This window comes from Colletotrichum jinshuiense, chromosome 9, assembly GCF_051148585.1.
Source record: "Colletotrichum jinshuiense chromosome 9, complete sequence".
NCBI lineage: Eukaryota > Fungi > Ascomycota > Sordariomycetes > Glomerellales > Glomerellaceae > Colletotrichum > Colletotrichum jinshuiense.
In genome coordinates, this window is record NC_139316.1 from 3,985,409 (window position 1) to 4,008,747 (window position 23,339).

The following is a 23,339-nucleotide window of genomic DNA, read 5'->3' on the forward strand; positions in this document are numbered from 1 at the left end:
GTGACGGATGACTTTTGAGTGCTGACTGTGCTGCCGGGGCGTGGGGTTGTTGATATGGAAGTGTCATTGGCTCCGTGTATTCGCGAAGGATGCAAAGGATTCGGGTGTTATCAACTTGCTTCCTTTTAGCATTGCGGTGCGTCGAATCTCCCGTTTGCGGATGATTGATGAGCAGACGCTGACGGGCGTTTTAGATGCCGTAGAGGGGCGCAGTCATAAGTCCTGTGTGATTTGGGTCGGACGGCCATGCGGGGAGAATCGCGCCAGGAGTCAAGCCGTGCTAGGTTCCCAGGGGGCCTCGTAACAAGCCAAGGTCTCACATCTGTATTGAGACTGCGCTTCGCAGCAAGCTGCGGCCCGCGGAACACTGTCTTTGCGAAGAGATCATGTCACTAAAGGGGCCGTCTGCTATAATGATCTTGTGAATTGATTCACAGTAAGGACTAATAGTAAATCTAGCAGCGAGTGCCTAGGTGGTATCAAAGCAAAGATATGAACAAGAGTATTATAGATGATATCCGTCTCCTTTTCCGGCTGCCGATAGAACCATCGACAGCCAATCGCAATTTCACGCGAATGTCCAGTAATTACAGAGCTTCTTAACTAAGACTCTAAACGACCTTCTCGGGAAGGGAGCTGTGGGCGGAGCTGCCGGGAACGTTCTCGTGGCTGCTGGGCACAATGTCGGAGACGTGGCGGGTGACCTCGACGTAGTCATAGGCGAACTCGCCGAGCTGGCAGTCGTCGAGACCGAGCTCCTCGTCGTCGGCGTTGACGCGGAGGCTCATGCCGGGGATGAAGTTCATCAGGAAGAGGATGAGGCAGGTCACGCCGAAGGACCAGGCAAAACCGGCAACGGAACCAGCAAGCTGGTAGCCGAGCTGGACGTAGTTGTGCTCGATCCAGCCACCGTCAATCACAAGGGCGCCATCGAGAGCGGCAATGTAGGAGCTGGGGTTCATGTTAGTACATGGGTGAAAAGAAGGACACGGAGAGCAACTTACGCAGCAAAGATACCGGTAAGAATGTTGCCGACAATACCGCCAATGCCGTGGACGGCGAAGACGTCGAGACCATCGTCAATGCCGAGAACAAACTTGAGCTTGGTACCAAAGTTGCAAGCAAGGGCACCGACGATGCCGAAGATGACCGAGGCCCAGGGGGTGACGAAACCGGCGCCAGGGGTGATGGCGACAAGACCGGCAATGGCACCAGAGCAGAAGCCGATGGTGGACCACTTCTTCTCGAGGCGGTAGTCAAGCAGCATCCAGGTCACGCCGCCAACACCAGCAGCGAGGTTAGTGTTGAAGCAGGCCATGACAGCGCGGAGGTTGGAGGCGAGCGCAGAGCCACCGTTGAAACCAAACCAGCCGACCCAGAGGAACACGGTTCCGAGGACGACGTGGGTGACGTTGTGAGGACGGTAAGGAAGGCCGTGGACCTTGTTGTAGCCAGTGCGCTTGCCGAGCATGAGAGAGTAGGCGAGGGCGGCGGCACCGGAGGAGATGTGGACGGGAGTACCTCCGGCAAAGTCGAGGGAGCCGAGAGTGTACAGCCAGCCGTTGCCGTTCCAGGTCCAGTAGGCAATGGGGTCGTACACAATGGTGGCCCAGATGAAGATGAAGACCATGGCGGGAAGAATGCGACCGCGGTCAGCAATGGCGCCAAGAGCGAGGGCGGGACTGGAGACTGGTTAGATGCTTCTCCTCGAGGGTGCATTTTACATTTCGTTGCGCGTCGTCTTGAACATGACGAGAATCACCAGGTGCTTCAGTGATGCAGCAAGGACGCTGGGAAAGGAAGGGCTCGACTCACGTAATGGCAGCGAACATGCCCTGGTACAAACAAAAGAGAATATCCGGAAGCTTGGTGGAACCGACAGAGGTCTGGGCAAGGACGTCCTTGAGGCCAAAGTTGGACATGTCGCCGAGGAAGACGGAGCCGGTGTGGGAGAAGGTCAAGGTGTAACCCCAGAAGAACCATTGGAAGCCCGCTACTCCCACAGAAACCATTGTAATCAATATTAGGGACAATGCTGACTTGCGGCGGGCGAGACCCGAGTAGAAAAAGCCGACACCGGGGATCATGAGCAGCACGAGTGCTGAGCAGACCATGATCCAGGCCAGGTCACCGGACTAGATCATGTTAGTCGGATCCGGGTGCAAAACTGCGGCGCAGGAGAGCCTCGTCGAAGGGAACGCTTACCTCGTAGAAGATGTTGAGGTCATTCACCCCGGTAGAGTAGCCGGCGTCGGCCTCCCCGGTGGTGCCATTGTACTCGGGGGTGTAGAGACCAGCAGACATGTTGACGGTTGTGCGCCGGCGCGTATGCTGTCAATGGTGGTGTTTTGGGTGGGATAGGACCTTTGTGAAGCTTCAACTTTCGCCGGGACACTTGTCCTTGTGAACGGCGAACAGACGTCGAAGAAAGGTGGAATGAAGTGCGGTGCTTCAGGGAGAGCCGGAAGGGAGGAGGGGGGGAGAGACACAAATATGAAGTCGCGCCGGGGATTGACAGGCTAAATAATCAAAGGGTAATATCAGTCAGGCCGGGGCGTTACCGTCGGTCCTCGTGGTAAGCCGGCCGATAATTATTGTACCTACAACTTGTCTGGATATGGATGGATCCAAAACAGGGTAGGGATGCGCAGCCCAGGCAGTTGGCGCGGGTGAAATGAAGGAAGGGGATTCGACGAGTGAAGAGCTGGGACTGGGAGAGAGCTCATTGCCCCCGTCCTCTACACCGGGAACACCAATAGTGCAGAGCCAAGGGGTGGGGAGGAAAGCATAAAAAAAGCGCGAGATGGATTGAGCTGCAGGACATGGAAGGGGGGGGTATTTGGAACGACTTCCCAATCCCTCCTCCGTCTCCGGGAGACAAGAGGGTCATGTCTCTCTGCCGGCGTGGCTGCATGGTGGTGGTACGAGGGCGTCTGGTCGCGAGAGCTTCATCAAAAGGTCCAACCCACGTCAATAGGATACGTACCTGTACACCACACCACATGCTTCCCGACCCATGTCGGCGTCCCATGCTTTCCAGCATCGTGTGGGTCGTCGGAATATGTGGACACTGATAAGGAATTGGAGACAGGCCGGGGTGGGTGGTCGGGGGATTCAACTGGGAGCTAACCCGAGCCATTCGAAAGAGCCATGTCTCTTGGCAGACCTGTCCACTAAACGTTTCTTCGAACCGTCTGGGAGATGGGCTTCATGTGCTGAACGCGGAGCTTGAAGAGCTGCGCAGCAGACGCATTAGAGGGTTGTGCCAAGACATGGCTTGTGCTTTGTTGATCACTTCAAGTATTCGTACGGACGAATTCGACGCGCCTCTTGAAAATGGACTCGGCGGCCCGGTACCGCATCGCCCGGCTTAGCTTATTTACCTGTCTGCTGGACAGGCAGCTGGACAGCAGGGTAGCCCCTCCACCCTGCGTCTGTTGACATTGGATGCAACATTGTCGTCGTGGGCAAGAGTCTTCCAAATTTCTTGCAGCGCCCGTATTGCGACACTTTCCAGGCATATGTTGGTGCAGGCGTCTCTGAAACCTCTGGAACCGAGACAGCCAAGGCTGCAAGAAATAGGCGATCAGGGTATTTCAAGATGAGGGTCATTGGCGAAGAGGCATGTTGTACCTCAACAACGTAACGGCAGACACGCATTCCTGAGGCGCGGCCAATGATAGACGTTTCATTTCCCCTTCCTTGTGTCTTGTCCGTGGTCTCCCGTTTTGTCTGGGCGCGGCCTTGTGGGGGCTATTTCGGTGCATACAGGCATGGCTGCGGAACGGGATATATGTCCCCTTTTGTTGATCAGTACGTGTTCTGGCCGCGAGAACAGCTCATTGCCTCAAACAAGAGGGCTTTTCACGGGGTATCATGCCGGACATTATTTCGAACGTCTATCGGGACGCCGCCGGGCTAAATTCGGTGCTCTGTTTAGGATGAAAGTCACTGCCTAGAGGAGAATGGAGGCATTTGTCGGGTATCAGGTTGGGTGTATAGCAAAGCTCTGGTAGTGCATATTCCAGAAGGTTTCCTTCCGATAGAGACGCGGACGGACGCTCGATTGCGACGGGCCGTGGATGGCATGGATGCCCGTCATCATACCAATGCCATTTCAAGGAGCGCTTGGGTGTAAAGGATGCATGCAACCTAGTCGCGGTTTGTGTGCGTCCATTCCATAGGGCAGGGCTGGCTTGCAGGCTGTGCCACGCAAAATCCTCATTGTGAAGGGAGGATCGTGGATGATGATTGCCGGCCTTGAGTTGGTCGCACAAATGAGCCACCGGGCAAGCAGGGCGCAGGAGTAGCAGCAGCAACAGCAGCTTGTGTCAGTTGCATCCAATACCTTCATTGCGCTTGGAGCCAGAAGTTTAAATCCGGAACCTATTGGCGCAGCCAAACGCCTTGGTGCTTGGTTAGGCGTGAAGATCCTCAGCGACCCGCCGTTGGGGTTTGACAGGACTAGCTTGGCGCCGTCTGCGTCGCTATTGGAACGCCCGATCCATAAGGGGAACGGTGATGATTATCGGTGAACGGTGTCTTCCCCGTGGAAAACGTCTTTTCCGTATGCGCGGGGAAAGATATTGGACGAGCGCTGGATGGCAGGTCGGCACTATGATGACACATAGACAATAGGAAGGCCTCGAGAAAAGAAAGCCCCGATGTCGCAAATGTTTGTCGGATCGTCAGCCGCGTCTCGGGCGTCAAACCGCCCAAAGGTGGTCTCAGGCTTGAACGGCACACCGGTAACGCTAGAGAGCTGCGATGGACGACCCCGAAACCCCCACTACGCGAGCGTGAACCGGGTGGTGGTGTTGGTTGTGGACACATGCAGTTCGTGGGATTCCAAGAGAGTCCAGAAGTCAAGTGGATGGTTAGGTCCCCGTCGTCGGTGAGCGTTGGCCGAATCGCTAATCTGAGCTCGCATCGGAGGGTGTTGTTGAATGGAAGGGGGGGCGAATCCTAGAGTCTAGACGATGCCGGCTCCAAAAGCAGTAAAGTGGGCGAAGGTGGGCGAGCATGATGACCCGGGCACACGCCTCTCCTCGGCCGGTTTAATTGCAGCGCTTGGCCTCGCGATTAATTTCTTGCATAGCCGTTGGAAAGACGGCTCGAGGAAGAATAAGAAAAAAAACTTGTTCTCCTCCTTTTCGCTGTGCTGCGCCGTAGGGGAAGAGCCGGGAATCCTTCAGATCCACCAATAGATAAGACAGCGGCGAGGATGGGCCAACAGGACCGAGGTACGGGGAGCGGAGGAAGAGACTGTCTATGGTAGGTACACGGAATGTTTAAAGGGGGAGTTGAATTTCGACCGATAATTACCACGTATCCGATGCACCATGAAAAGCACCACCATGAAAAGGAGCTGTGTGTCGGACAGCTGGAATCTAGCGGTGCATGTGCAGACAACTTTGAGAGAGCCAAGCAACATGGTCGTTGGCCGGGGCTTGCTGGGTGTGTGTGTTATTGGCGGAGCTAAGCCGGGCATGATATCATGGCTGTCAACAGCTGTCCTTATCGACGGCTGAGATGGTGAAGCATGTTACGCGAAGCCATCATACGGCCTATGTCTCTTATCAAAAGATTGTCGTGGCGCGTGGGCGTTCTCAAAGGGAGGTTTGCGGGGAACGACGAACGCCAGGTGGTTGAGTTCATAAGCCAACTGCCCCGGATTGTCGTAGGGAGCCCAGCATGTCGTCATGGTCACCCGATGGAGAACAGGATGGTCCAGCCAAGACACGGATGGAGATTTTTTATTTGTTTGCGTCTGGTATGTGCGTCGTCTTTTTGGCGTTGCGGCTGGACGGACGGGAATCAGGTGGGATGGGATGGGAGGTGATGGTGGATGCATCGTGGGCCGGGAGGGGAGACGGTGCAAAGGGGGAAGGGGGGGAGAGAGTACGGGTACACGTGCACTACATGGTACATGGCAGTGTACATGGTGGTGCAGTGGGAATGCCTACATGACAAGAGCTCGTCGGTGGCCTTTTTCCATGGCATTCCCGGAGCCGGCCACGGCCACGAGGAGAGGCAGGCACGGCGGAGTTCGTGCGCTTGTGCGTGTCCAAGAGTAGGGAACGCTAGTCAAGACCTAATTAAGAGGGAGCCTGCTCCATTGTTGCACTTGCTCCATTTGCTCCATTTGCTCTTGCATCTGCCTGCCTTGTGGGAATGAAATGGCCAAGCTCAAGTCCACTGCCACGAAGCCATTTGGAGAAGCTGCAGCAACAGTGCGCCTGCCATTGGCCGGAGCTTCTTATCTCTCGGCACGGCGGGGCCACACGTCTAGCGTCGTCTTGGCCCTGATAAGGCGCGGCAGGGACCAGTGGAACGGGCTCTACCCTTGTCCGCCATGCAGGGGTCCCCCCATGGGATTTCCCTTCTTGATCGACTGAGACGGGGCAACGACGGTTGACGACCTTCCTTCCTCAAGGATGTGTTCCAGCCCGCCGAGGTGACTTCTATCTCGTCTCGCACGAGAACCACAGGAACGTCGGCCTCTTTCTTGCGTCTCCCACTGGTACTGCAGCCTCCTTCATCTCTCTCATCCATGCTGCTCTTCGCTGACAGTGACGCCATGCATGCTTGGAGTTCAGGCAAGCCAGCTTGGGGGGGAGGCTTGATACTCACTCATTGCTCTCACTGAAATATCTTATCACAGCCGACAACCCACACCGTCCGTCCAATAGTCCGCCCAACACTCTCTCCTCAGTAAGCCGAAGGTGGGCGGGCTGATTGCTGACCGGCCGACTTATCAATGCCCAGGACCGGCGCTGCACAAAACCCACCCCTAACAACTCATATCCGGTGTCCCCATCTGCGTCCTGATTCGAGCTATCGTCCGCCTAGCACCAACCACACTACCAACTGCATCGGCCAAGACCAGCCGGTTAAGACGGAAGCTGCAGCCGTGGTTCTGGTGGTTCCGAACCAACGTCGATATCAAAAGATATGGGTGGCCCGTCGCTGATAACCATACATGACTCTGCCCCTCCGACTTGGAATGGCGGTCGCCCTTCACTCATTCTCAGGGTTTACCACGTCCCGCCGTCTGATTCTCCCTCTGCCGCTCTTCTCCTTCATCCTGCCTCCATCAATCGCACCTTGTACAGACAATTTCATGTCATAGTCCCTCAGACAATACCCTACCGTGTTCTCTTACTACAGACCGGCAAGAGGTCGGCTGCGATGTCCGGAGAGTCTTCCTAGTCAACCCAGATCTTGACATGTCGTTGAGAATGGTGTCTTGAAATGTCGCGCTTCGTTACACAGCGGCCGCACGGGAAGGTTTTAGAGTTGTTAGATCACGTCTGTTCCTGTTCCTGATGCCCCGTGAACCTGGTCCTGTCCCGCTGCTTTGCGTCCTTGCGGGCGTTTTCTCACCCGTCCATGTCTTGGTTGGCCCCCAAGCGCATCCATGTCGACGCACTGCCCTTTTTTTTTCGCTGTCTTGATGCGCGCCCGGGATTCACGTGTTTGCGGGCGCAATCGCCGTACCTTGCATATATATATGTCCATAAACTGCCACTCCGTCTCCCTCTTGGTCCCCCCTCTGCTGCCCTTGATCCGAGATGCGCGATGGTGCAAGCGTCACTGAGCGGCAACGATTTCGAAAGTTCAACGCAAACTACCCTTTTCACGCGAGACGGATGGCATGAGCCCTGGTACAAACACGAGATTGGTGCATACTCGAGCGAATCACGATGATGTGAGGTCACGAGGGGCCATCGATGATGACGAAAAAGAAAACGGAGGCTCCCGGCCCTGCCATGGCCTACATGATTGTTTGATCTGCAGCCGACATCACCTATCGAAAACCCATGGTATTAGTCGATTACGAGAGACTTGCGCGCGGTTCGCAAAACATCGGATCCTACGGCGATGTCGAGTCTGCTCCCAGCGCTCCTTCCAACGGCGATTTGATTTCCAGACTCCATACAATAGACGAGGCAGTGTTCTGACCTTCGCGATGATACGAGGTAATTATTTGATTTGAAGATGAAAATGAAACCTAAGGGGAAGGGATGTGAAAAGGTGAATGGTTTTCATGCGAAGGCTGGACGATCCATGTGGAAGCTTTCCAATGAGGCGAGGCCAGGCTTCTTCTTCCATGTCCAAAGTGTATTCATTGAAAAACAAAAGCAGTAAAATAAATGTTAAAGAGTGAAAATCGCACTCAAAAGCATTGAGGTGAACACTTCATGGCCAGCGATTTGGCGAAAGAATATGGGCTCGGGGAAGTGGGTTTATCTACCATACTTTATGAAAAGATGCCCACCTCCTACATATTTGTGTTTTAATTCGAGGACAATCGTTTGAGGCCAAAGAAGCTTTCTTTGGTCACTCGCAAAACTACCTTTAAGCTCCAACCATGATGAGAGCACCCCATCTCAAGTCTCGCAAGCTGACTCTTGTGGTATATGAAAACACCCTCATTTCTTTGCTAATCCATTCATTGTCTCCGAGCTCCAGCCGAATGATAGACCGCGGACCTGTGAACGGGTTTTGAGCAGACTCGGGGTGAGTCTCCGGCCGTATTTGACCTATAGTGGGTCCTCATGTAGCTCCACATCTCGGCCGCGTCCACGGCGCCTCAAGTACCTCCGGAAGGAGCTCCACCCCGTTACGGGAACGTTCAGCCAGAAACGCACACCTCTCTATTGTCGCAAATGAAAGGAACAATACCGATGTATATCAGACTCTCCAAAGACCAAAGAGGGGAAATGCCAATGTTGGATTTGGTGCGGCCACCGCACACATCGTCAAGACATGCCCGAAGCTGCCCGTCATGTCCATGGCCAGCTATATCTCCAGCATCTCTAGCATCGAAGATACAACAGTCGCAGGTTTATTCAGTGTCGCTCTCACGCAGAAGATTTGTGCCCTTATCAATAGCGGCAGCAATTTTCACAAGCCAGTCGGCCGCGCCTTCGACGTCTTGCCCCTCCATGCACTCCACTACTCCAGGGAAGATAACCCCGTCATATCCAAACCACAGCCCAGGCGCAAAGATCTGTCAAAAGGTCAGATAATACACCACGCTGAGTGAAGAATAAGTGGACTTACAACGTGGCGATACCACTCCCGACCAGGTAGTCCAGCCCCCTTTGGCAGAAGGAATTGACGCTCCAGGTTGAGATACGCTTTGTTGATCTCGACGTCAGGCTGCAGGACCGTTGGTGACTTTTTAATTGGTGACCTCAAGTCTAGACTGGAGGCTGCCTTTTCGAATTGGCCAATAGCCTGGTTGAGACCTGAGAAATCAAGCACCTTGCCGTACTTGGCCTGAAGCAGTTCTGAATGATGCGCGAGTACCTTGGGGTATTCCGAAGCTTCGAACGCAATGTTGCTGACGCCAGCAAGGCGGACGGTAAGCAAGCCCCAAAGCTGAGCCATAGCCAGGTGTTTCTTGAAACCGACGTCTCCAAACTTGTCAACCCAGTAGTAGCTGTCATAGTTTGAGTGATAGGGGTACACCCCTTTCCCCTGGCGGTTGAAAAGCAAGTCGACGGACGGTATGCCGAGATGGTCAAAGAAGACCGTGTAGTCACTCCCCGTCCCCATGAGATCGAGAACCGGAGCCGAGCGCCCAGGGTCGGTCCGCTGCTGGTCACTAAGCCAGTCATCGTAGACTGTCTTGGTTTCGTTGATGGGTGATTTTATCATTCGCGTCACATCCCTTAGAACGCTGGCCAGGAGCGGGCTTCCTGTCGCGCCGAGAATTGTCCCGCCGTTTGTGGACTCGTCGACGTTGAGGTCCAAACTAAAGTCAGCATAGAGTCTCCGTATAAGGCGATTCGGGGTTCTAGACTCACAAGCCACACAGTTCTTGCTTAGCTCTTCCTGGTGGTGTTCGCCCCATTCAGTGGAGCCAACCAGGCCGTACTCTTCGTTGTCCCAGTTTGCTAGTATTCTAGAAGCAGGGTCAGCAGCGTTGTTACGTGATTCATAGGTATCGATGGTGCTCTTTCAACGCTTACATCTTTCGGTACGGCTTCCAACCTCTAGTGCACAAACCACCAAGAGCTCGGGCGACCTCGTTCATTGCAGCAGTCCCGCTCACAGGGTCGATGGCACCGCAGCACCACGAGTCGTGGTGGTTTCCGAGAACGATGCTCTCCTCAGTCGTCCCTGGGATAGTCCCAATGACATTGTAAATCGGGGCATATTTGTACGTGCCTAATCAACTCGTTAACGATTCTTTTCGACAATGCAAAGCCGGGTGTTGTGTCTCACTCTGATTAGACAAAAACACTTTCGCCTGGCTCGGTCCGGTGTAATAGTCTACGTCGTCGAGACATCCTTTCCAATCATTGTCGGCACCGCCAATCTGAGCCGGGCTGAGCCCCTGCCCATTTAAGGCTTGAAGTAGACTTTTTGCATCGGCATATGAGATGGGAAGTGACGGTATCTTCGGCGTTGCATGTCCGGGATCTTGCCTTTCTACGTCGGTTCCGGGCAAGCTGGGATATCCGGGGGTCGTAGGGTCCCCAACTGCCACGGAGAAGAAATCGACGCTGCCACGCTGGATTGTCTTGGGATGTCTCGCAGGCCCATGGGGGAAATGCTGATATCCATTCTTGACGGTGTATTCCCCGTCCTCTTGCGGGTCATTGTACAAGATGACGGCGGCGGCGCCGAATTGCTCTGCTGCGCGGATCTTCAGACCTCGAAAGACCTTGGCGTACTTGCAGATGACAATTTTGTCCTTGACAGATATTCCGTTGGACTCGAGGAGCTCAAAGTCCTTCAGCTCCCCAAAGTTTGCGTACACCAGCTCAGCACAAACTTCGCCATTGGCGCTGAAGCCGTGAAATGCGGGGAGCCCGTTCTGAGGCGATGATGTCGGGTCCTCTGGTACCTCGTCCTCGGTCAGGGAGGCTTCGAATGAGACTCGCCCGTCTGGAGTGAGGAGTTGTAGAGTCTGTGAAGTTGGAAAGTTCTGCAGCACTTCGTATTCTTCCAGCTCTGTCGGGATACCGTACGACCTCCACAGATCCCGAATGCGCTCCGCATGAGCAAGATCGCCGGCAAGATGGGGCTCTGCGCTGTACTCCTTTGACCAGTGACGGAGGTTTTCGGTTTCGGGTGTTTCCACCATGAACTGCTCGGCCTCTTTTTGCGCGACCTTGATCTCCATGGTGTCAGGATGGTGTTGGCGACGTGGTGTGTTCTTAGGCTGTTGGCATCCTCTCCGACGACGGAGCAACGCTCATGAAACGACGGAAGCCGGCGGTATATGTAGTCAAGCACTCCCGGCTCTGGGGATTCTTGTCCCACATAAGTGCGGGGCAGTTGGAGACCCAAGACAGAGATAAGGAAAATGAATCTTAATGCGTTTTGCGAAGTTTAACAGTGTGTAGATGCAATGTAAAATCAAACGGGAGGTGTACATGTTTGAATTCTGAGTTTATGGGTGTATCTAGCCACATATATCAACCATCAATCGCATGAACATTCGGATGCAGTCTAGGTAGTCTGGAATATCGACCTTCTCATCCGGCCGGGTGTTGTACTTCCCTCCAGGGCCACAAACTATGCCTTCCATTCCCATGGTTTTGAATAGATGGCCGGCGTCTGATCCGTAGAAGCAAGTCGGCGCCAGAACACCCGTCGGCTGCTCCGAGTTGCGCACATCGTAATAGGCCTTGTTCAAAGATCTCACGATCCGCGAGTCTGGCGCAACCTCAAAGGCCGGCATCGTTGGCTCGAATCGTTGTTTGACTGTAGCCGACATCCCAGGGTATTTCTCAATGACGGTATCCACGAGCTCCCGAATGTCGGTCATGACCGCCTCTTGAGTTTGTCCAGGAGCATATCGTGCACTCCCAGCAAGCCTGCACACATCGGCCACTTGGGCTGGTCTCCATTCCACCAGGTCTTTTCCTAGTGCACCGTGAACCACGCCGACTGAACAGCGGTTGCACTTTTCATGCTCGCTGCTTTTGGCCCCACGGAACTTCATCTTGGCCATCTGCGGGATCAGCTCGCAAGCCGCGAGTATCGCATCCGACGCCTCCTCCTTTGCCGACATGTGCCGGGTAACGCCGACGATCTCAATCTCGAACACCAAAGCCTCGGCGTGCATGGTCACGGCTTTTATGTCCGATGGCTCGCAGTTGACAAAGTAGTCGGCCTTGATCCTCCCCTGCTCGATCAAAGCCATTGTGCCAACTCCTCCTTGAAGCTCCCCGACCACATAAGTCAAGACGACGTCGCCCTTGGGCCGCCAGCCGCTCTGCAGAAGCGCCTCGACAGCACAGAAATACGCCGCACACCCAGATTTCATGTTACTGACCCCGATGCCGTAGATGAAGCTCTCGTCCACCTTTCCCTCCCACGGGTCCACGGTCCAGCCTTCGGAGACGGGGTTGGTGTCCAGGTGGCCGTTAAAAAGAAGCGTTTTGGGGGTTGCGTTCGGCTTCAAAGCGCCGGTGCCCTTCCATACACCAATGGCGTTTTGGCGGCGACCATCGTCAAATTTACAAATGTCGGATTCGAGCCCAATTCTCCTCATTTGCTCCGCCATAAAACTTGTTGCCTCCAGCTCGCCATCGGTTTGCGAGTAGCTCTTGATTTGAACAAGCCTGGACAGGAAGTCCAAACAGTGGTCCTGATTGATATCCGGTATCTGCATATTTCTTTCGGTTAAAGCGGACTAGCTTGTGGGATTGGTCGAAGGGCCGCTACGTCGCGTGGGCAGCAAGTTTGATGATTACTTGGTCAAAGAGATGGAAACCAGCTCACGTGCGAACCACAAAGAAAACCGCCACGGACGTTGGGGTTACTGTTGAACGAGCTTTGCTGGAGTCAGATGAGATCTGGAAGCGCAATCTATGCGAACAGTGGTAGGATTCGATAATGTCACCCAGATCCACTGGTAGATCGGAGTAGTTCTCCGATGTCTACCACGCAACCTATCGAGCATTTCCCGAATGAAACTCTACCGTTTCCGCTTTCTATTGGCCGGGGCCTTATCAACTTGGGGATTTGTAAAATAAGAATTCCCCGGTTTCATGGCAGTCCACATAAACTGCTCCAGAAACCAGGAAAGCGGAGAGTCGAAATCCTAAAAGCTTTGTTGGGTCAGAGGATGTGGGTTGCGAAAGAGTGGTAAAGTCCCCGGCTGGGGCCTCTCCGCTTTCAATGATACGGTAGCAAAGCGTGGCTATCACCTTTTGATCCTAAGTCGGAGGAGTTTTAACCAGGCGGAAAGATTATGAGATCGGGGTGGTTGACCGACGCTACAGATAACGACATCCTTATCAGCAATTAACCGACGGTGATCGACCAACTGATATCCCGAAACCGGCTGTTCGGCACCAAAGTGCAAAGGGAGATTAGATCCCAACTTCAAGAACGATGACCAAACAAATCTATTGGCTCCAGTGTATAAAGTCTGAATACAAGCTTAGTTAGCGGTACCATAATTGATAAGCGGCGTCGGCATTGAGAAGCCGACAGTGGATGAAAGGCATGGACAAGCAATTAGATACCACGGACAATACCGCTAAACTCCGTATTAGGGATGGATATTAGACCTGCAACTCAATTCAGTCTTTTCTAATTTTCAAGACGTCAAAAGAGGTATACGGTAATTGATTTCTTCTTCGGTGACAATGAGGGACAACATCGAAGCGGCCCCGGAGGCGCAGGATGCCGGCATTGACAATGAAACCGCGCTCAAAGGGCAGACCGCCGATGAAGGTTACGAAATCTTTGAAGAGGGCATTTCGCAGTCCATTCCCCAAGATGTGTCCGACGCTGTCCGGCGGAAGATCGACCGACATCTCCTCGTATTGATGTGCCTGTTGTATGGTCTCAACTACGTCGACAAGGTTGCCATGGGATGGGCCGTTCTGTTCGATTTTCGGAAGGACCTCGGTCTCGTAGGAAACGAGTACTCCTGGGCGAGCTCAATGTTCTACTTGTTAGTGAAACTGAATAGTGCCGATGGCGGAGAAAAGACTGCTGACAGTTTTCAGTGGTTATCTCGCTGCGCAGTACCCTGCGAACTACATGCTCCAACGTTACAAGACTGTCAGGATCCTCAGCAGTGCAGTCATTATCTGGGGTATTCTGATGCTTGCGTGAGTGCATTCATTCTTGGACCCTCGCGCACCCCCTCTGACTGTGAGATCTAGGCATCTCGGGCTGAAGAACTTTGCCGGCCTCATGGTAGTTCGCTTCCTCCTCGGAGTGGCCGAGTCCGTCGTCACCCCCGGCATCGTTCTGTACACTTCAACCTGGTACACCAGAAAGGAGCAAGTCATGCGAACCATGCTGTGGGCGGCCATGCAGGGGGCGTTCTCGATCGTCTGCAGCTTGCTCTCTTTCGGGTTGGGCCACATCACCAACACGGCGCTGAAGCCCTGGATGTACATCTTCCTCGTCCTCGGCATTCTGAGCATCGCGGTTGGTGTTCTCTGGATTCTGTTCATGCCAGACACCCCAAACAAAGCCAAGTTCCTCACCCACGACGAACAGGTTATTGCAGTGCAGCGTGTCGCCCAAAACATGATGGGCATCAAGGGCTACGAGTGGAAGTACTACCAAATGTGGCACGTTCTGATTGACGTCAAGACTTGGTTGATTCTGGCATTCGTGTTGTTCACCCAGCTTCCCAATGGCGGATTGACATCCTTCGGAAGTCTCGTCATATCCGGCTTTGGGTTCGACGCTTTCAGGACTCTGTTGATTGGCCTCCCATCATCCGTGGTGAGTGCCGGCAGCATGATCGTATGGGGAACGATCTCGATAAAGTACGGGAACTTGAGGACCTGGGGAATGATTATTCCCCTCCTTCCCGCGATTGCTGGTATTGCTGCAGTCTACGCCACCATGGATACCGGAGCAAACAAATATGGTCGCGTGGTGGCATATTGGTTGATCAACTCGTATGCGGTGACAGTGAGTACCTCTCAATCATTGAACGAGTGCATTTGAAGCTTACCAAGTTGTCTACAGTGGCCATTCGTCTTGACAATTGTCGGCCAAAACGTCGCCGGCCACACCAAGCGCGCCTTCACAAACACTTTGCTCCTGATGGTATTCGCCGCAGGCAACATTGCGGGGCCGTTCTTCTTCCGCAGCCAGGATGCCCCGAGATACGTCCTCGCCATTGCCGTCATCTTGGTGTGTTTCTGCGCTGCTCTTTTGACTGCCATCGCACTGAGGATTTACATGGCTTGGCAAAACCGGCGTCGGGACAGCAAGTACGGCAACGTCGATGGAACGGAGGAGAAGGTGGACGGCATGAGACTTGGAATGCATGATAAGACGGATCTGGAGAATTTGGACTTCAGATATGTTCTCTAGACTTGTGGTAATGTTGGTTCAGGGGCACAGCGCGGCGTGACTGTGTAATGCGATTACATGAAAAGTGCGGATATCACAACCAAGAAACTTTACGCAGTAGCAATTAAAGTCTAATAAATAGCTGTGTGTTAATTATGGGAAATGAATGAGCAATAGATGACAATGTTGCCACCGAGGGGTATGACAGCTAAGAATGTTAACGTGACGAGGGTGTACTTCAACAAGCAGATGCTGCAACACTTGCGAATCGGCTTATATACTTTCGCAACTGAAATGGCAAGCCTGGATCTTCACGAGAGGACTGGCAGATTAGAATGCTATATCCTCAATCCGGAGGGCCCATCACACGATAAACGCCCAGATGATTCCTTAACATGGGCAACGCGGGACATCCGGGACCGAGAGCGATTGCAACATTGGCATGGTCAGACCTGTAGTCCTCCATATTGAGTTCAAGCCATGGACCCGTCCGTTCGGTAAAGACGCCCGGGAAGTGGCAAGGTAGCAGAGTGAGCCGGAGCGCTCCGTAGACAGCGCGGTCTTGGGTAGCATTGCAGATTGGAGAATGTTAAGCTTTCTCGTACACACGTTGGATAAGGGACAACGTCCAGCGATACCCTTGAAGGTCAGGGGCTTGGCAAATGTCCCGGAGCATGTCGCTTTCACTGACGGAACCATTGCCAAACTTCAAATCACCAGGCAAGTGAGACGTATAAACATACACAACAATAAGTCCCGAGTCTCAAGCATACGTAAGCGGCACAATTCAATTAGCAACTGATAGTGGTCAGCGAGAAGCGAGATCTTGTGGCCAGTGGCAGAGAAGGGCGAGCAAATGGTTATCGAGGTCGCCAAGGCAAATCTAAGCTTAAATGGGGTGTTGTTATGCTTTCGGGAGAGGCAGGTGCAAGAAACGGGTCGGGTACTTTTGAAGACCCTAAATGAACGCCAAGATTCTACCGGGCAACGGTCGGTGCAAACCGGGAGCCATCGACCAGAGGTTGACGGCCACGAGCCAAATCTCTATTCGCGTAGGTCAATCAATGTGGCATCGCTCAACCCATGACATGGCCGAATTCCCCAGACGAAGCACGACTTCTCAAGTACCGGCCACGCTGCAGCAAACAAAACCATCGGACCACCCAGCACTCGTTTCGACAGCATTGACAAACAATAAACATTTAAACGGGCCGTCGGTTGGCCGGTAATTTCAAGGGGGGATTTGCGGCGACCTGCCGAATCGGGACAGGATCCCCCGCATTTCACCGGACCTGCCGCGAGGGGGGGCCCCCTGCAATCAACCCCCAATGTTACACCACCGCCCACTGCGACTCTGCGAGATGGGGACTACACGCGCTTGGGTTCCGAAGCTCCAGGCTTTGATTCGCGTCCGACTCTGCAAAAGGTCCTTGGCCAAGAGAAATCTCCCAGGCCACCGCCGAAAAAGAAAATTGGCGGAAAAAAACCAACCAGTTTGCCCGGCTGGATCCTTTCGTACGCCCGGCTTGTCGCTGATGCTAATGCTGTGTCCAGATAAGCAATCACCCCCCCTCTCGCGCATCGCATCAATTGGCCCATCATCCGACTGTGAGTTTGGGACAAATACTCGCCCGGCTGTGAGCTGCCTGATCGAGCTCTGCGTCAATATTCCGTAAATTGTGCCAGATTGGATCAAATCTCCCCCGATTGTCCCATTCATCTTCTCCGGGTTGAGGCGTTGACAACGTAGATGGGCGCCGGGTCGCCGGAGAAGGTCCTCGCGAAACGGGCAAGCGAGCCATCAAGTGTTCGCCCCCCTTGCCTGATGATTCCCATAAACTCGCCCTGCCCATGTCTACAGAGTACATTGCCCGACAAATGGGAAGGCTTCAAGCTACAAGCTGCAGCCTGCAGGGCAGGCAGGGGCCGGGTCTGAGCCGATGAGCCCAGCAGCGATCATCGCCATTGCCATGCATCTGCACCTGCCTAGGGTGTGATCCGGACGGAGCAGGGAAAATGACGCGGTCTACTTGGCGATTCTGATATATAACGCGCACCGCCGAATATCCCTGATGATTCGTCTCCTCCGCTTCCCCCCTTCAGGTTCCCTTCGACAAGGTCTTCCTCCAAACTCGTGTCTGCTTGCTCGCCTGCTCGCCTGCCACCCATCACACCAACAGGACCCGGACATGAAGACCCCACGAGCCTGCGCCCTCCTCTCCCTCGCCCTCCTGGGTGAGGCCTGCCTCCTCCCCGGCGAGGCCACCGGCGGCCGCATCGCCCGCCGCCAGGTCGCCGACCCCGCCAACACGGGCGTGGCCATCGGCACCGGCGACCGCTTCGAGGGCGGCAAGAAGTTCCCCCGCGGCCTCGGCTCCCAGGCCGCCGGCACCGACCTCGAGTCCCTCCTCAACGTCAACGAGATCAAGAGCGCCGTGCGCGGCCTCGTCAACGAGTACGGCATCGAGTACTTCGAGTCGCCGTACAAGACGCACCACAACGCGTCCGTCTTCGGCGCAAAGGTCGGCGGCGCCGGCGGCAACTGCACCGACGCCTACCGCGTCTACTTCAACGCCGCCATCCACGCCCGCGAGCGCGGCGCCTCGGACAACATCATCTACTTCGTCTCGGACCTGCTGTACGCCGACAGGCACGGCGAGGGCCTCGTCTACGGCGGCCGCTCCTACACCAACTGCGACGTCCGCCGCGCCCTGTCGACCGGCATCGTCTTCACGCCCCTGAGCAACCCCGACGGCGTCGCCTACGACCAGGCCACCCACAGCTGCTGGCGCAAGAACCGCAACCCGGCCGCCTCGGGCGGCGACCCAGACGCCGTCGGCGTCGACCTGAACCGCAACTTCGACTTCCTCTTCGACTTCCTCGAGGACTTCGCCCCCTCGGTCGGCCCCAACGTCGCCTCCGAGAACCCGGCCGACGAGACGTACCACGGCGCCGCCGCCTTCTCCGAGCCCGAGACCAAGAGCATCAAGTGGGTCATGGACGAGCACAAGGCGGTGCGCTGGTTCATGGACATCCACAGCTTCATCGGCGTCGTGCTGTACAACTGGGGCAGCGACGAGAACCAGCTGCGCAAGCCGTACATGAACTTCCTCAACGAGACGTACGACGCCGCGAGGGGCCTGATGCCCGACGCCGTCGCCGAGAACGGCGTCTACGGCGAGTACATCCCCACCGGCGACTGGTCCGACAAGGTCTTCGCGGCCATGCGCATGGGCAACGCCATGGACGCCGCCGTCGGCCGCCACTACGAGGTCACCCAGAGCGCCTACCTGTACCCGACGTCGGGCGCCAGCGACGACTACGCCTACTCGCGCCACTTTGCCGACCCGTCGCTCGGCAAGATCCACGGCTACACCGTCGAGTTCGGCTTCGGCAACGACGAGGTCGACTGCCCATTCTACCCGACCCCGGACCAGTACCACCAGAACCTGCTCGAGACCAGCGCCGGCTTCATGGAGTACCTGCTCGCGGCGTCCGAGATTGGCGTTGGCGAGCCGGCCACCTGCGAAGCATGAACAGGCATCCAGTGACGTGATGGGCGAGGCGGTGTTCGTCGACGAGTTGGAGGGTGGACGTTGAGGGGAAATCGGTGTACATTATCCGGGGCCCGGGAAGATTCCCGGAGTGATCCCCGGTGTATTTGTAATAAGCAAAACAGGGTCCGATGCTTATAAAATAGCCAAGGGACAGGTACATGTTAATGTAATGAGTGAACGAGGCCCGTCCCACTATGCAAAGAGTGAAACTTGCCCAAGACACGCCCGTCCTCGTAATCCGACACGAAGGCATTCTCGAGCAAACGTAAGTGGCTGGCACAATCTCACGATAACAACCACCCGTCTCGTCTCAAAAGAAAAGAAAAGGAAAGAAAGAGAACAAAAGGCAAAAAGATTTAAGCTATGACCGTGGCAGGGCTCGAACCTGCGACCTTCTCGGGATCAAGTGCACATACTTGTGAACGAGAAATCATAATCCACTAGAACACACAGCCGGTGATTGGGAATTCGAGAAGGATAGGTTGACTAACATCCACGAGCTGCAGAACCCCCCCGTCGCCGTCCATCATAACCCCACAATCACCCCTCCCCCCCTCTCTCTCCAAGAGCAACTCCAACAATCCCCAATACTATCGGAGCCTGCCACTGCGGGCCAACCCCCGGGGGGAAGCAACTCCATCGCCGCCGCCCGCCCGCCCGATATGATGACGGATCGCAAACCGCCCTTCCAGGTTCTCGTCTTCAGCAAAACCTCGGGCTACCGCCACGACTGCATCCCCGCCGCCGTGTCCGCCATCCGGGCCCTCGGCGCCCGTACGGGGCTCTTCACCGTAGATGCAAGCGAGGACGCCTCCGCCGCCATCGCCCCGCGCTCCCTCGCCACGTACTCTACCGTCGTCTTTTTGCATTGCACCGGCGTGTTCCTCGAGAGCGACCAGGTCGCGGCCCTCAGAGGCTACGTGCAGTCCGGAGGCGGGTTCGTGGGCGTGCACGCCGCCGCGTCGGGGCTGAGGACGGATGAGTGGTACGGCAAGCTGGTAGGCGTGCATTTTGACGCGCACCCGCCACCTGAGGATGGGTGTTGCGTTGTGGAGGACCCGGAGCATTTCATCATGAGACACGACAGAGGAAAGGCACCGCCCCCGGCGGCGGGCGAGGTCCGGAAACAGTGGGTAGACGAGTGGTACAACTTCATGTCGCATCCCAGGGACAACAAGAACCTCCACATCCTGGTTCGGGGCGACCCGAAGAGCTACCAGGGCGGTGCCATGGGGGACGATCACCCGCTTGCATGGTGTCAGGAATTCGACGGTGGCAGGTCCTTTTACACGGCCCTGGGCCACTATGATGAGGCGTACGGGGATGAGTGGTTCATGGACCAGATTCTCAAGGCTATTGTCTGGACTGCCCGTATCGAGGGGGCGAGCCCGCCGTTACACACTTCATCTGAAGACTGAACGGGAACCATGATTCAATCAATAACACACACTAGAGCAGCATTGGGTATATAAAAAGACGACTCTACAAATCGCACATGCGACTGACTAGCCCGCCATCCCGTCGCCGGGGCCCCCGCTGAATCTAACCTCTATTCTAGACTCGAGAGATTCGGACCAAATGTCGTGATGAAAGCCGGGAATGTGCAGTAGAATGCCCAGCTCCTGACTCGTGTACCAGCTTGCCCGGTCCAGGTTACCAGAGCCGAGCAAGAGATACTCCCTGTCGACCAGCGTCATCTTCAAGTGAGACACGACCGGCTCTTCTGGATCCCGCGCCGCCGACGCCTGGAGGTTCGGGCGGTAGTAGTAGATGTCGAGACGGCCGGGCCGTATAGACTGGGACTCGGCATCCACCGATCGTTTGCGACCCCACTCCTCGCAGGCCTGGCTGTATCGGCTGATGAGCGATTTGAGTGTCCATTCCGTAGTCGTGCAAGCCGTCACGAGCTGCTCCATCAACATCATGTTTCGACTTGTCCTGATGCGGATGTTGACGCCGCGGCGCAGAGCCTCCAGAAGCGCGTCGACAACTGCCCGGCAGGTCAGATTCGGCGTCACAATGTCAATATCAGTTCGGGCAATGGCAAACAACGACAGCAAGGCTGCGTTCAATGGCGTTGTTGGCGCCGTGGTCCGCCGCCACAGGGGAATGTAGCGGAAGCCAGGATACCAGTGATGAGATGAAGGCAGGATGATTGTTGGACACGGCGGCAGACCCTCGAGGTTGAGCCTCCGATACGCGGTCTCGTCGTCCGATGGTGGGCCAGAATTAGCTAGGTTAGCGTCTCCATTGACATGGCCTAGCCCCTGGCTCGCCGACTCGTTGCTGGTGTCGTCGTCGGGGAGTTCCCGCCCACCACTGCGCTCCCACACGTCGGTGTAGAACCTTACAAGCTGAGCGACTGCTGGCCCTTCGAATTCGATGCAGCCTTCGAACCACGTCTCCCAGCTCACGTTGCAGCTGGGCATCCAGGCGCACTTACGATCCACGATGACGAACTTCGGATGCATGACGCTGAAGGGGAGAAAGAATAGGGTCTTGACGGAAAGGTCGATGCGGGCGGCCTTGAGGGTGCTGTCCGATGGCAGCCCCAGCTTGGGCCATGCGGAAGTCGGGTACGCATATCCGTCTCTCGACCACGGATGGAATATCTTTTGGAAGAAACTACGCGATGAGAAGCAAATGCGGACGCGTAATGGGGCGATTGTGGCTTGGCCGGCCGTCTGAAGCGCGGCGAGCCGTTGCTGAGCTAGGACATCGAGTGCCTCTTTGATGGCAGTCAGGGTATCGGACGGAGCCCAGAAGCAGGTCACCAATATGACCTCATGTTTCGCCGACAGTATGGCGGGGAGGAGGGCAGTTCTGTAGATGGAGGCGCCGTTACCGACGGTGAGCGACTTTGGACTACATGTCGTCACCAAGCTTCCGGGGTCGGACACATGATAGTTTGGAAAGTCATTCAGCTGTTCGCCGCGGTCAGACTTGAGAGAGTGAATCCAATGGTCGAGAAAAGACGAGGGAAAAGACTGTGATGTCATGTCCGGGGCGGTGATTGGTGTGTGGTTGCGATGCTGTTGCTGATGGTGAGGATCAGGGGGTGTGGTTTCCGAGCTCTCAGATTCATACGTCGGACGAAGGACTGATTCGAAGGCCCAATGCCGTCATACGATGGTGGTCGAGGGCCCGACGCAGCCGATTCGTCGGATGCGGTGGAAGCAGCGGCTGTCAAGGGTCGCAGAGCAGCGCGGATTTGAGGGGGAGGGGCGGGGGTTGTCTGATACGCGGACAGCGACTCGATTCGCATAGGCCTCTGACTGAGAAATGTTTATGCCACTGCCAAACAGCAGGGAAAGTAGACGGCGCGAGAATACTTGGGGGTGAGATTACTGCCGAGACGCGGGCTTGATCCCAGCAGCGTGGGCCAAATTTGGGCGGGCGAGTGAGGCGCAGCGCCGGGAAGCTTCAGCGATGCAGCAGCGGTCCCAGTGCGGGACAACCGAGACCTGCACTGGCAATACCTAATCACCAAGGGTTGCGCATCAGTGTCCAGCGTGTGAGGTGCTGGGGATCTGCAGCGCTAACGCGAACGCAGCGAGTGGCATTATCCCAGGCCAACGACCCGCCCAGGGAAACCAGCCATGCATGAGATAAAGCACCTGCTGTGGGCAACACGAATATCCCCGAAGGTCTCTCTCTGGGAAGCGGTTCGTAAGGGGAGGGGAGAGTTGTTTCGTGCTGGCGAATGTTAAAGTCGACTTTGGTACAGGAGCCAAGACGAATCGGAGCTTGGCAGCTTTGGCGCCAAGCAAGCAAGCACCCGAGGAGAGGCAGAACCATGCGAAAAGGAAGCGAGCCGGTTTGATAGTCGGCGTGTCACCGGGACACCTCCTGCTGTGCGACGGCGACGCTATTCAGAGCATGCGTCCTCGTCCTGCTGAAGCAGCGCGGAGTGGCTCTGTCCTGCCAGCTATCGATAGGCTGATGGTTAGTCATATTCCAGGTCACTGGGGATGCCAGCGGGGATAACTGCCGGATCTCGACAGCTGTGTATCGTGTGTCAAGTGATGTGTGCGTGTGCGTGTGCGTGTGTGTGTGTGGAATAGGGCGAAAACAAAGTTTGGACTGGGCTACCTAGTGGGAGGGAGAGCGACGTTTTGAGGAGTAATGGAAACGGAGTCATGTCGTGGTTGGCGTTGGCCGCTTAAACTGAGGCAAGACTGGTGTTGCGGTTGCTTGACTGGGTCAGATGCCATATGCGGGCGGTGCCACTCGAGAAGGGAAAGACGCCTGCCAGTCGTTGCTGCTTTCCATGGAGCCGGGTCGGCATCGACGGCCGGTCGCAATTAGCAGGCGCGTGTCAGAGTAAGAGCAGGCCCGACGGGCACTTGACTTGATCTTGCCTGCGTCGCCGACGAAGCGAAGCGACTGTGACCCGTGGCAAGTGACACCTGTCGAGCCTGTCCGGCATTCGCACTTGCACTTGCACTTGCACTTGCACCTGCGCTTGTCTCTAGCTGCTTA

General features: G+C 55.6%; 7 protein-coding genes across 7 annotated transcripts; 3 read left to right on the forward strand and 4 right to left on the reverse strand.

Annotated features, from left to right (window-relative positions):
• Nucleotides 1-611: 611 nt before the first annotated feature.
• EsH8_IX_001045 (ammonium permease MEP2) lies at nt 612-2,304 on the reverse strand (the record flags this gene model as incomplete). Its single annotated transcript, XM_083267381.1, has 4 exons — nt 612-951; nt 1,005-1,682; nt 1,816-2,135; nt 2,206-2,304. 4 exons carry the CDS (start codon nt 2,302-2,304, stop codon nt 612-614), a joined length of 1,437 nt encoding a protein of 478 aa, XP_083130946.1.
• A 6,547-nt stretch (nt 2,305-8,851) lies between these two features.
• EsH8_IX_001046 (M28 family metallopeptidase) lies at nt 8,852-11,143 on the reverse strand (the record flags this gene model as incomplete). The annotated part of the gene is made up of 4 exons (XM_083267382.1): nt 8,852-9,016; nt 9,070-9,916; nt 9,984-10,182; nt 10,240-11,143. The coding sequence occupies 4 exons, from the start codon at nt 11,141-11,143 to the stop codon at nt 8,852-8,854; spliced, it is 2,115 nt and encodes a 704-aa protein (XP_083130947.1).
• Nucleotides 11,144-11,425: 282 nt separating this feature from the next.
• On the reverse strand, nt 11,426-12,640 carry EsH8_IX_001047 (M20 family metallopeptidase; the record flags this gene model as incomplete). The annotated part of the gene is made up of 1 exon (XM_083267383.1): nt 11,426-12,640. The coding sequence occupies one exon, from the start codon at nt 12,638-12,640 to the stop codon at nt 11,426-11,428; it is 1,215 nt and encodes a 404-aa protein (XP_083130948.1).
• Nucleotides 12,641-13,622: 982 nt separating this feature from the next.
• EsH8_IX_001048 (uncharacterized protein) lies at nt 13,623-15,321 on the forward strand (the record flags this gene model as incomplete). The annotated part of the gene is made up of 4 exons (XM_083267384.1): nt 13,623-13,933; nt 13,989-14,093; nt 14,148-14,913; nt 14,971-15,321. 4 exons carry the CDS (start codon nt 13,623-13,625, stop codon nt 15,319-15,321), a joined length of 1,533 nt encoding a protein of 510 aa, XP_083130949.1.
• A 2,051-nt stretch (nt 15,322-17,372) lies between these two features.
• EsH8_IX_001049 (uncharacterized protein) lies at nt 17,373-18,836 on the forward strand (the record flags this gene model as incomplete). The annotated part of the gene is made up of 1 exon (XM_083267385.1): nt 17,373-18,836. One exon carries the CDS (start codon nt 17,373-17,375, stop codon nt 18,834-18,836), a length of 1,464 nt encoding a protein of 487 aa, XP_083130950.1.
• A 683-nt stretch (nt 18,837-19,519) lies between these two features.
• On the forward strand, nt 19,520-20,275 carry EsH8_IX_001050 (ThuA domain-containing protein; the record flags this gene model as incomplete). Its single annotated transcript, XM_083267386.1, has 1 exon — nt 19,520-20,275. One exon carries the CDS (start codon nt 19,520-19,522, stop codon nt 20,273-20,275), a length of 756 nt encoding a protein of 251 aa, XP_083130951.1.
• An 87-nt stretch (nt 20,276-20,362) lies between these two features.
• On the reverse strand, nt 20,363-21,856 carry EsH8_IX_001051 (phospholipase D-like domain-containing protein; the record flags this gene model as incomplete). Its single annotated transcript, XM_083267387.1, has 1 exon — nt 20,363-21,856. The coding sequence occupies one exon, from the start codon at nt 21,854-21,856 to the stop codon at nt 20,363-20,365; it is 1,494 nt and encodes a 497-aa protein (XP_083130952.1).
• Nucleotides 21,857-23,339: the final 1,483 nt, after the last annotated feature.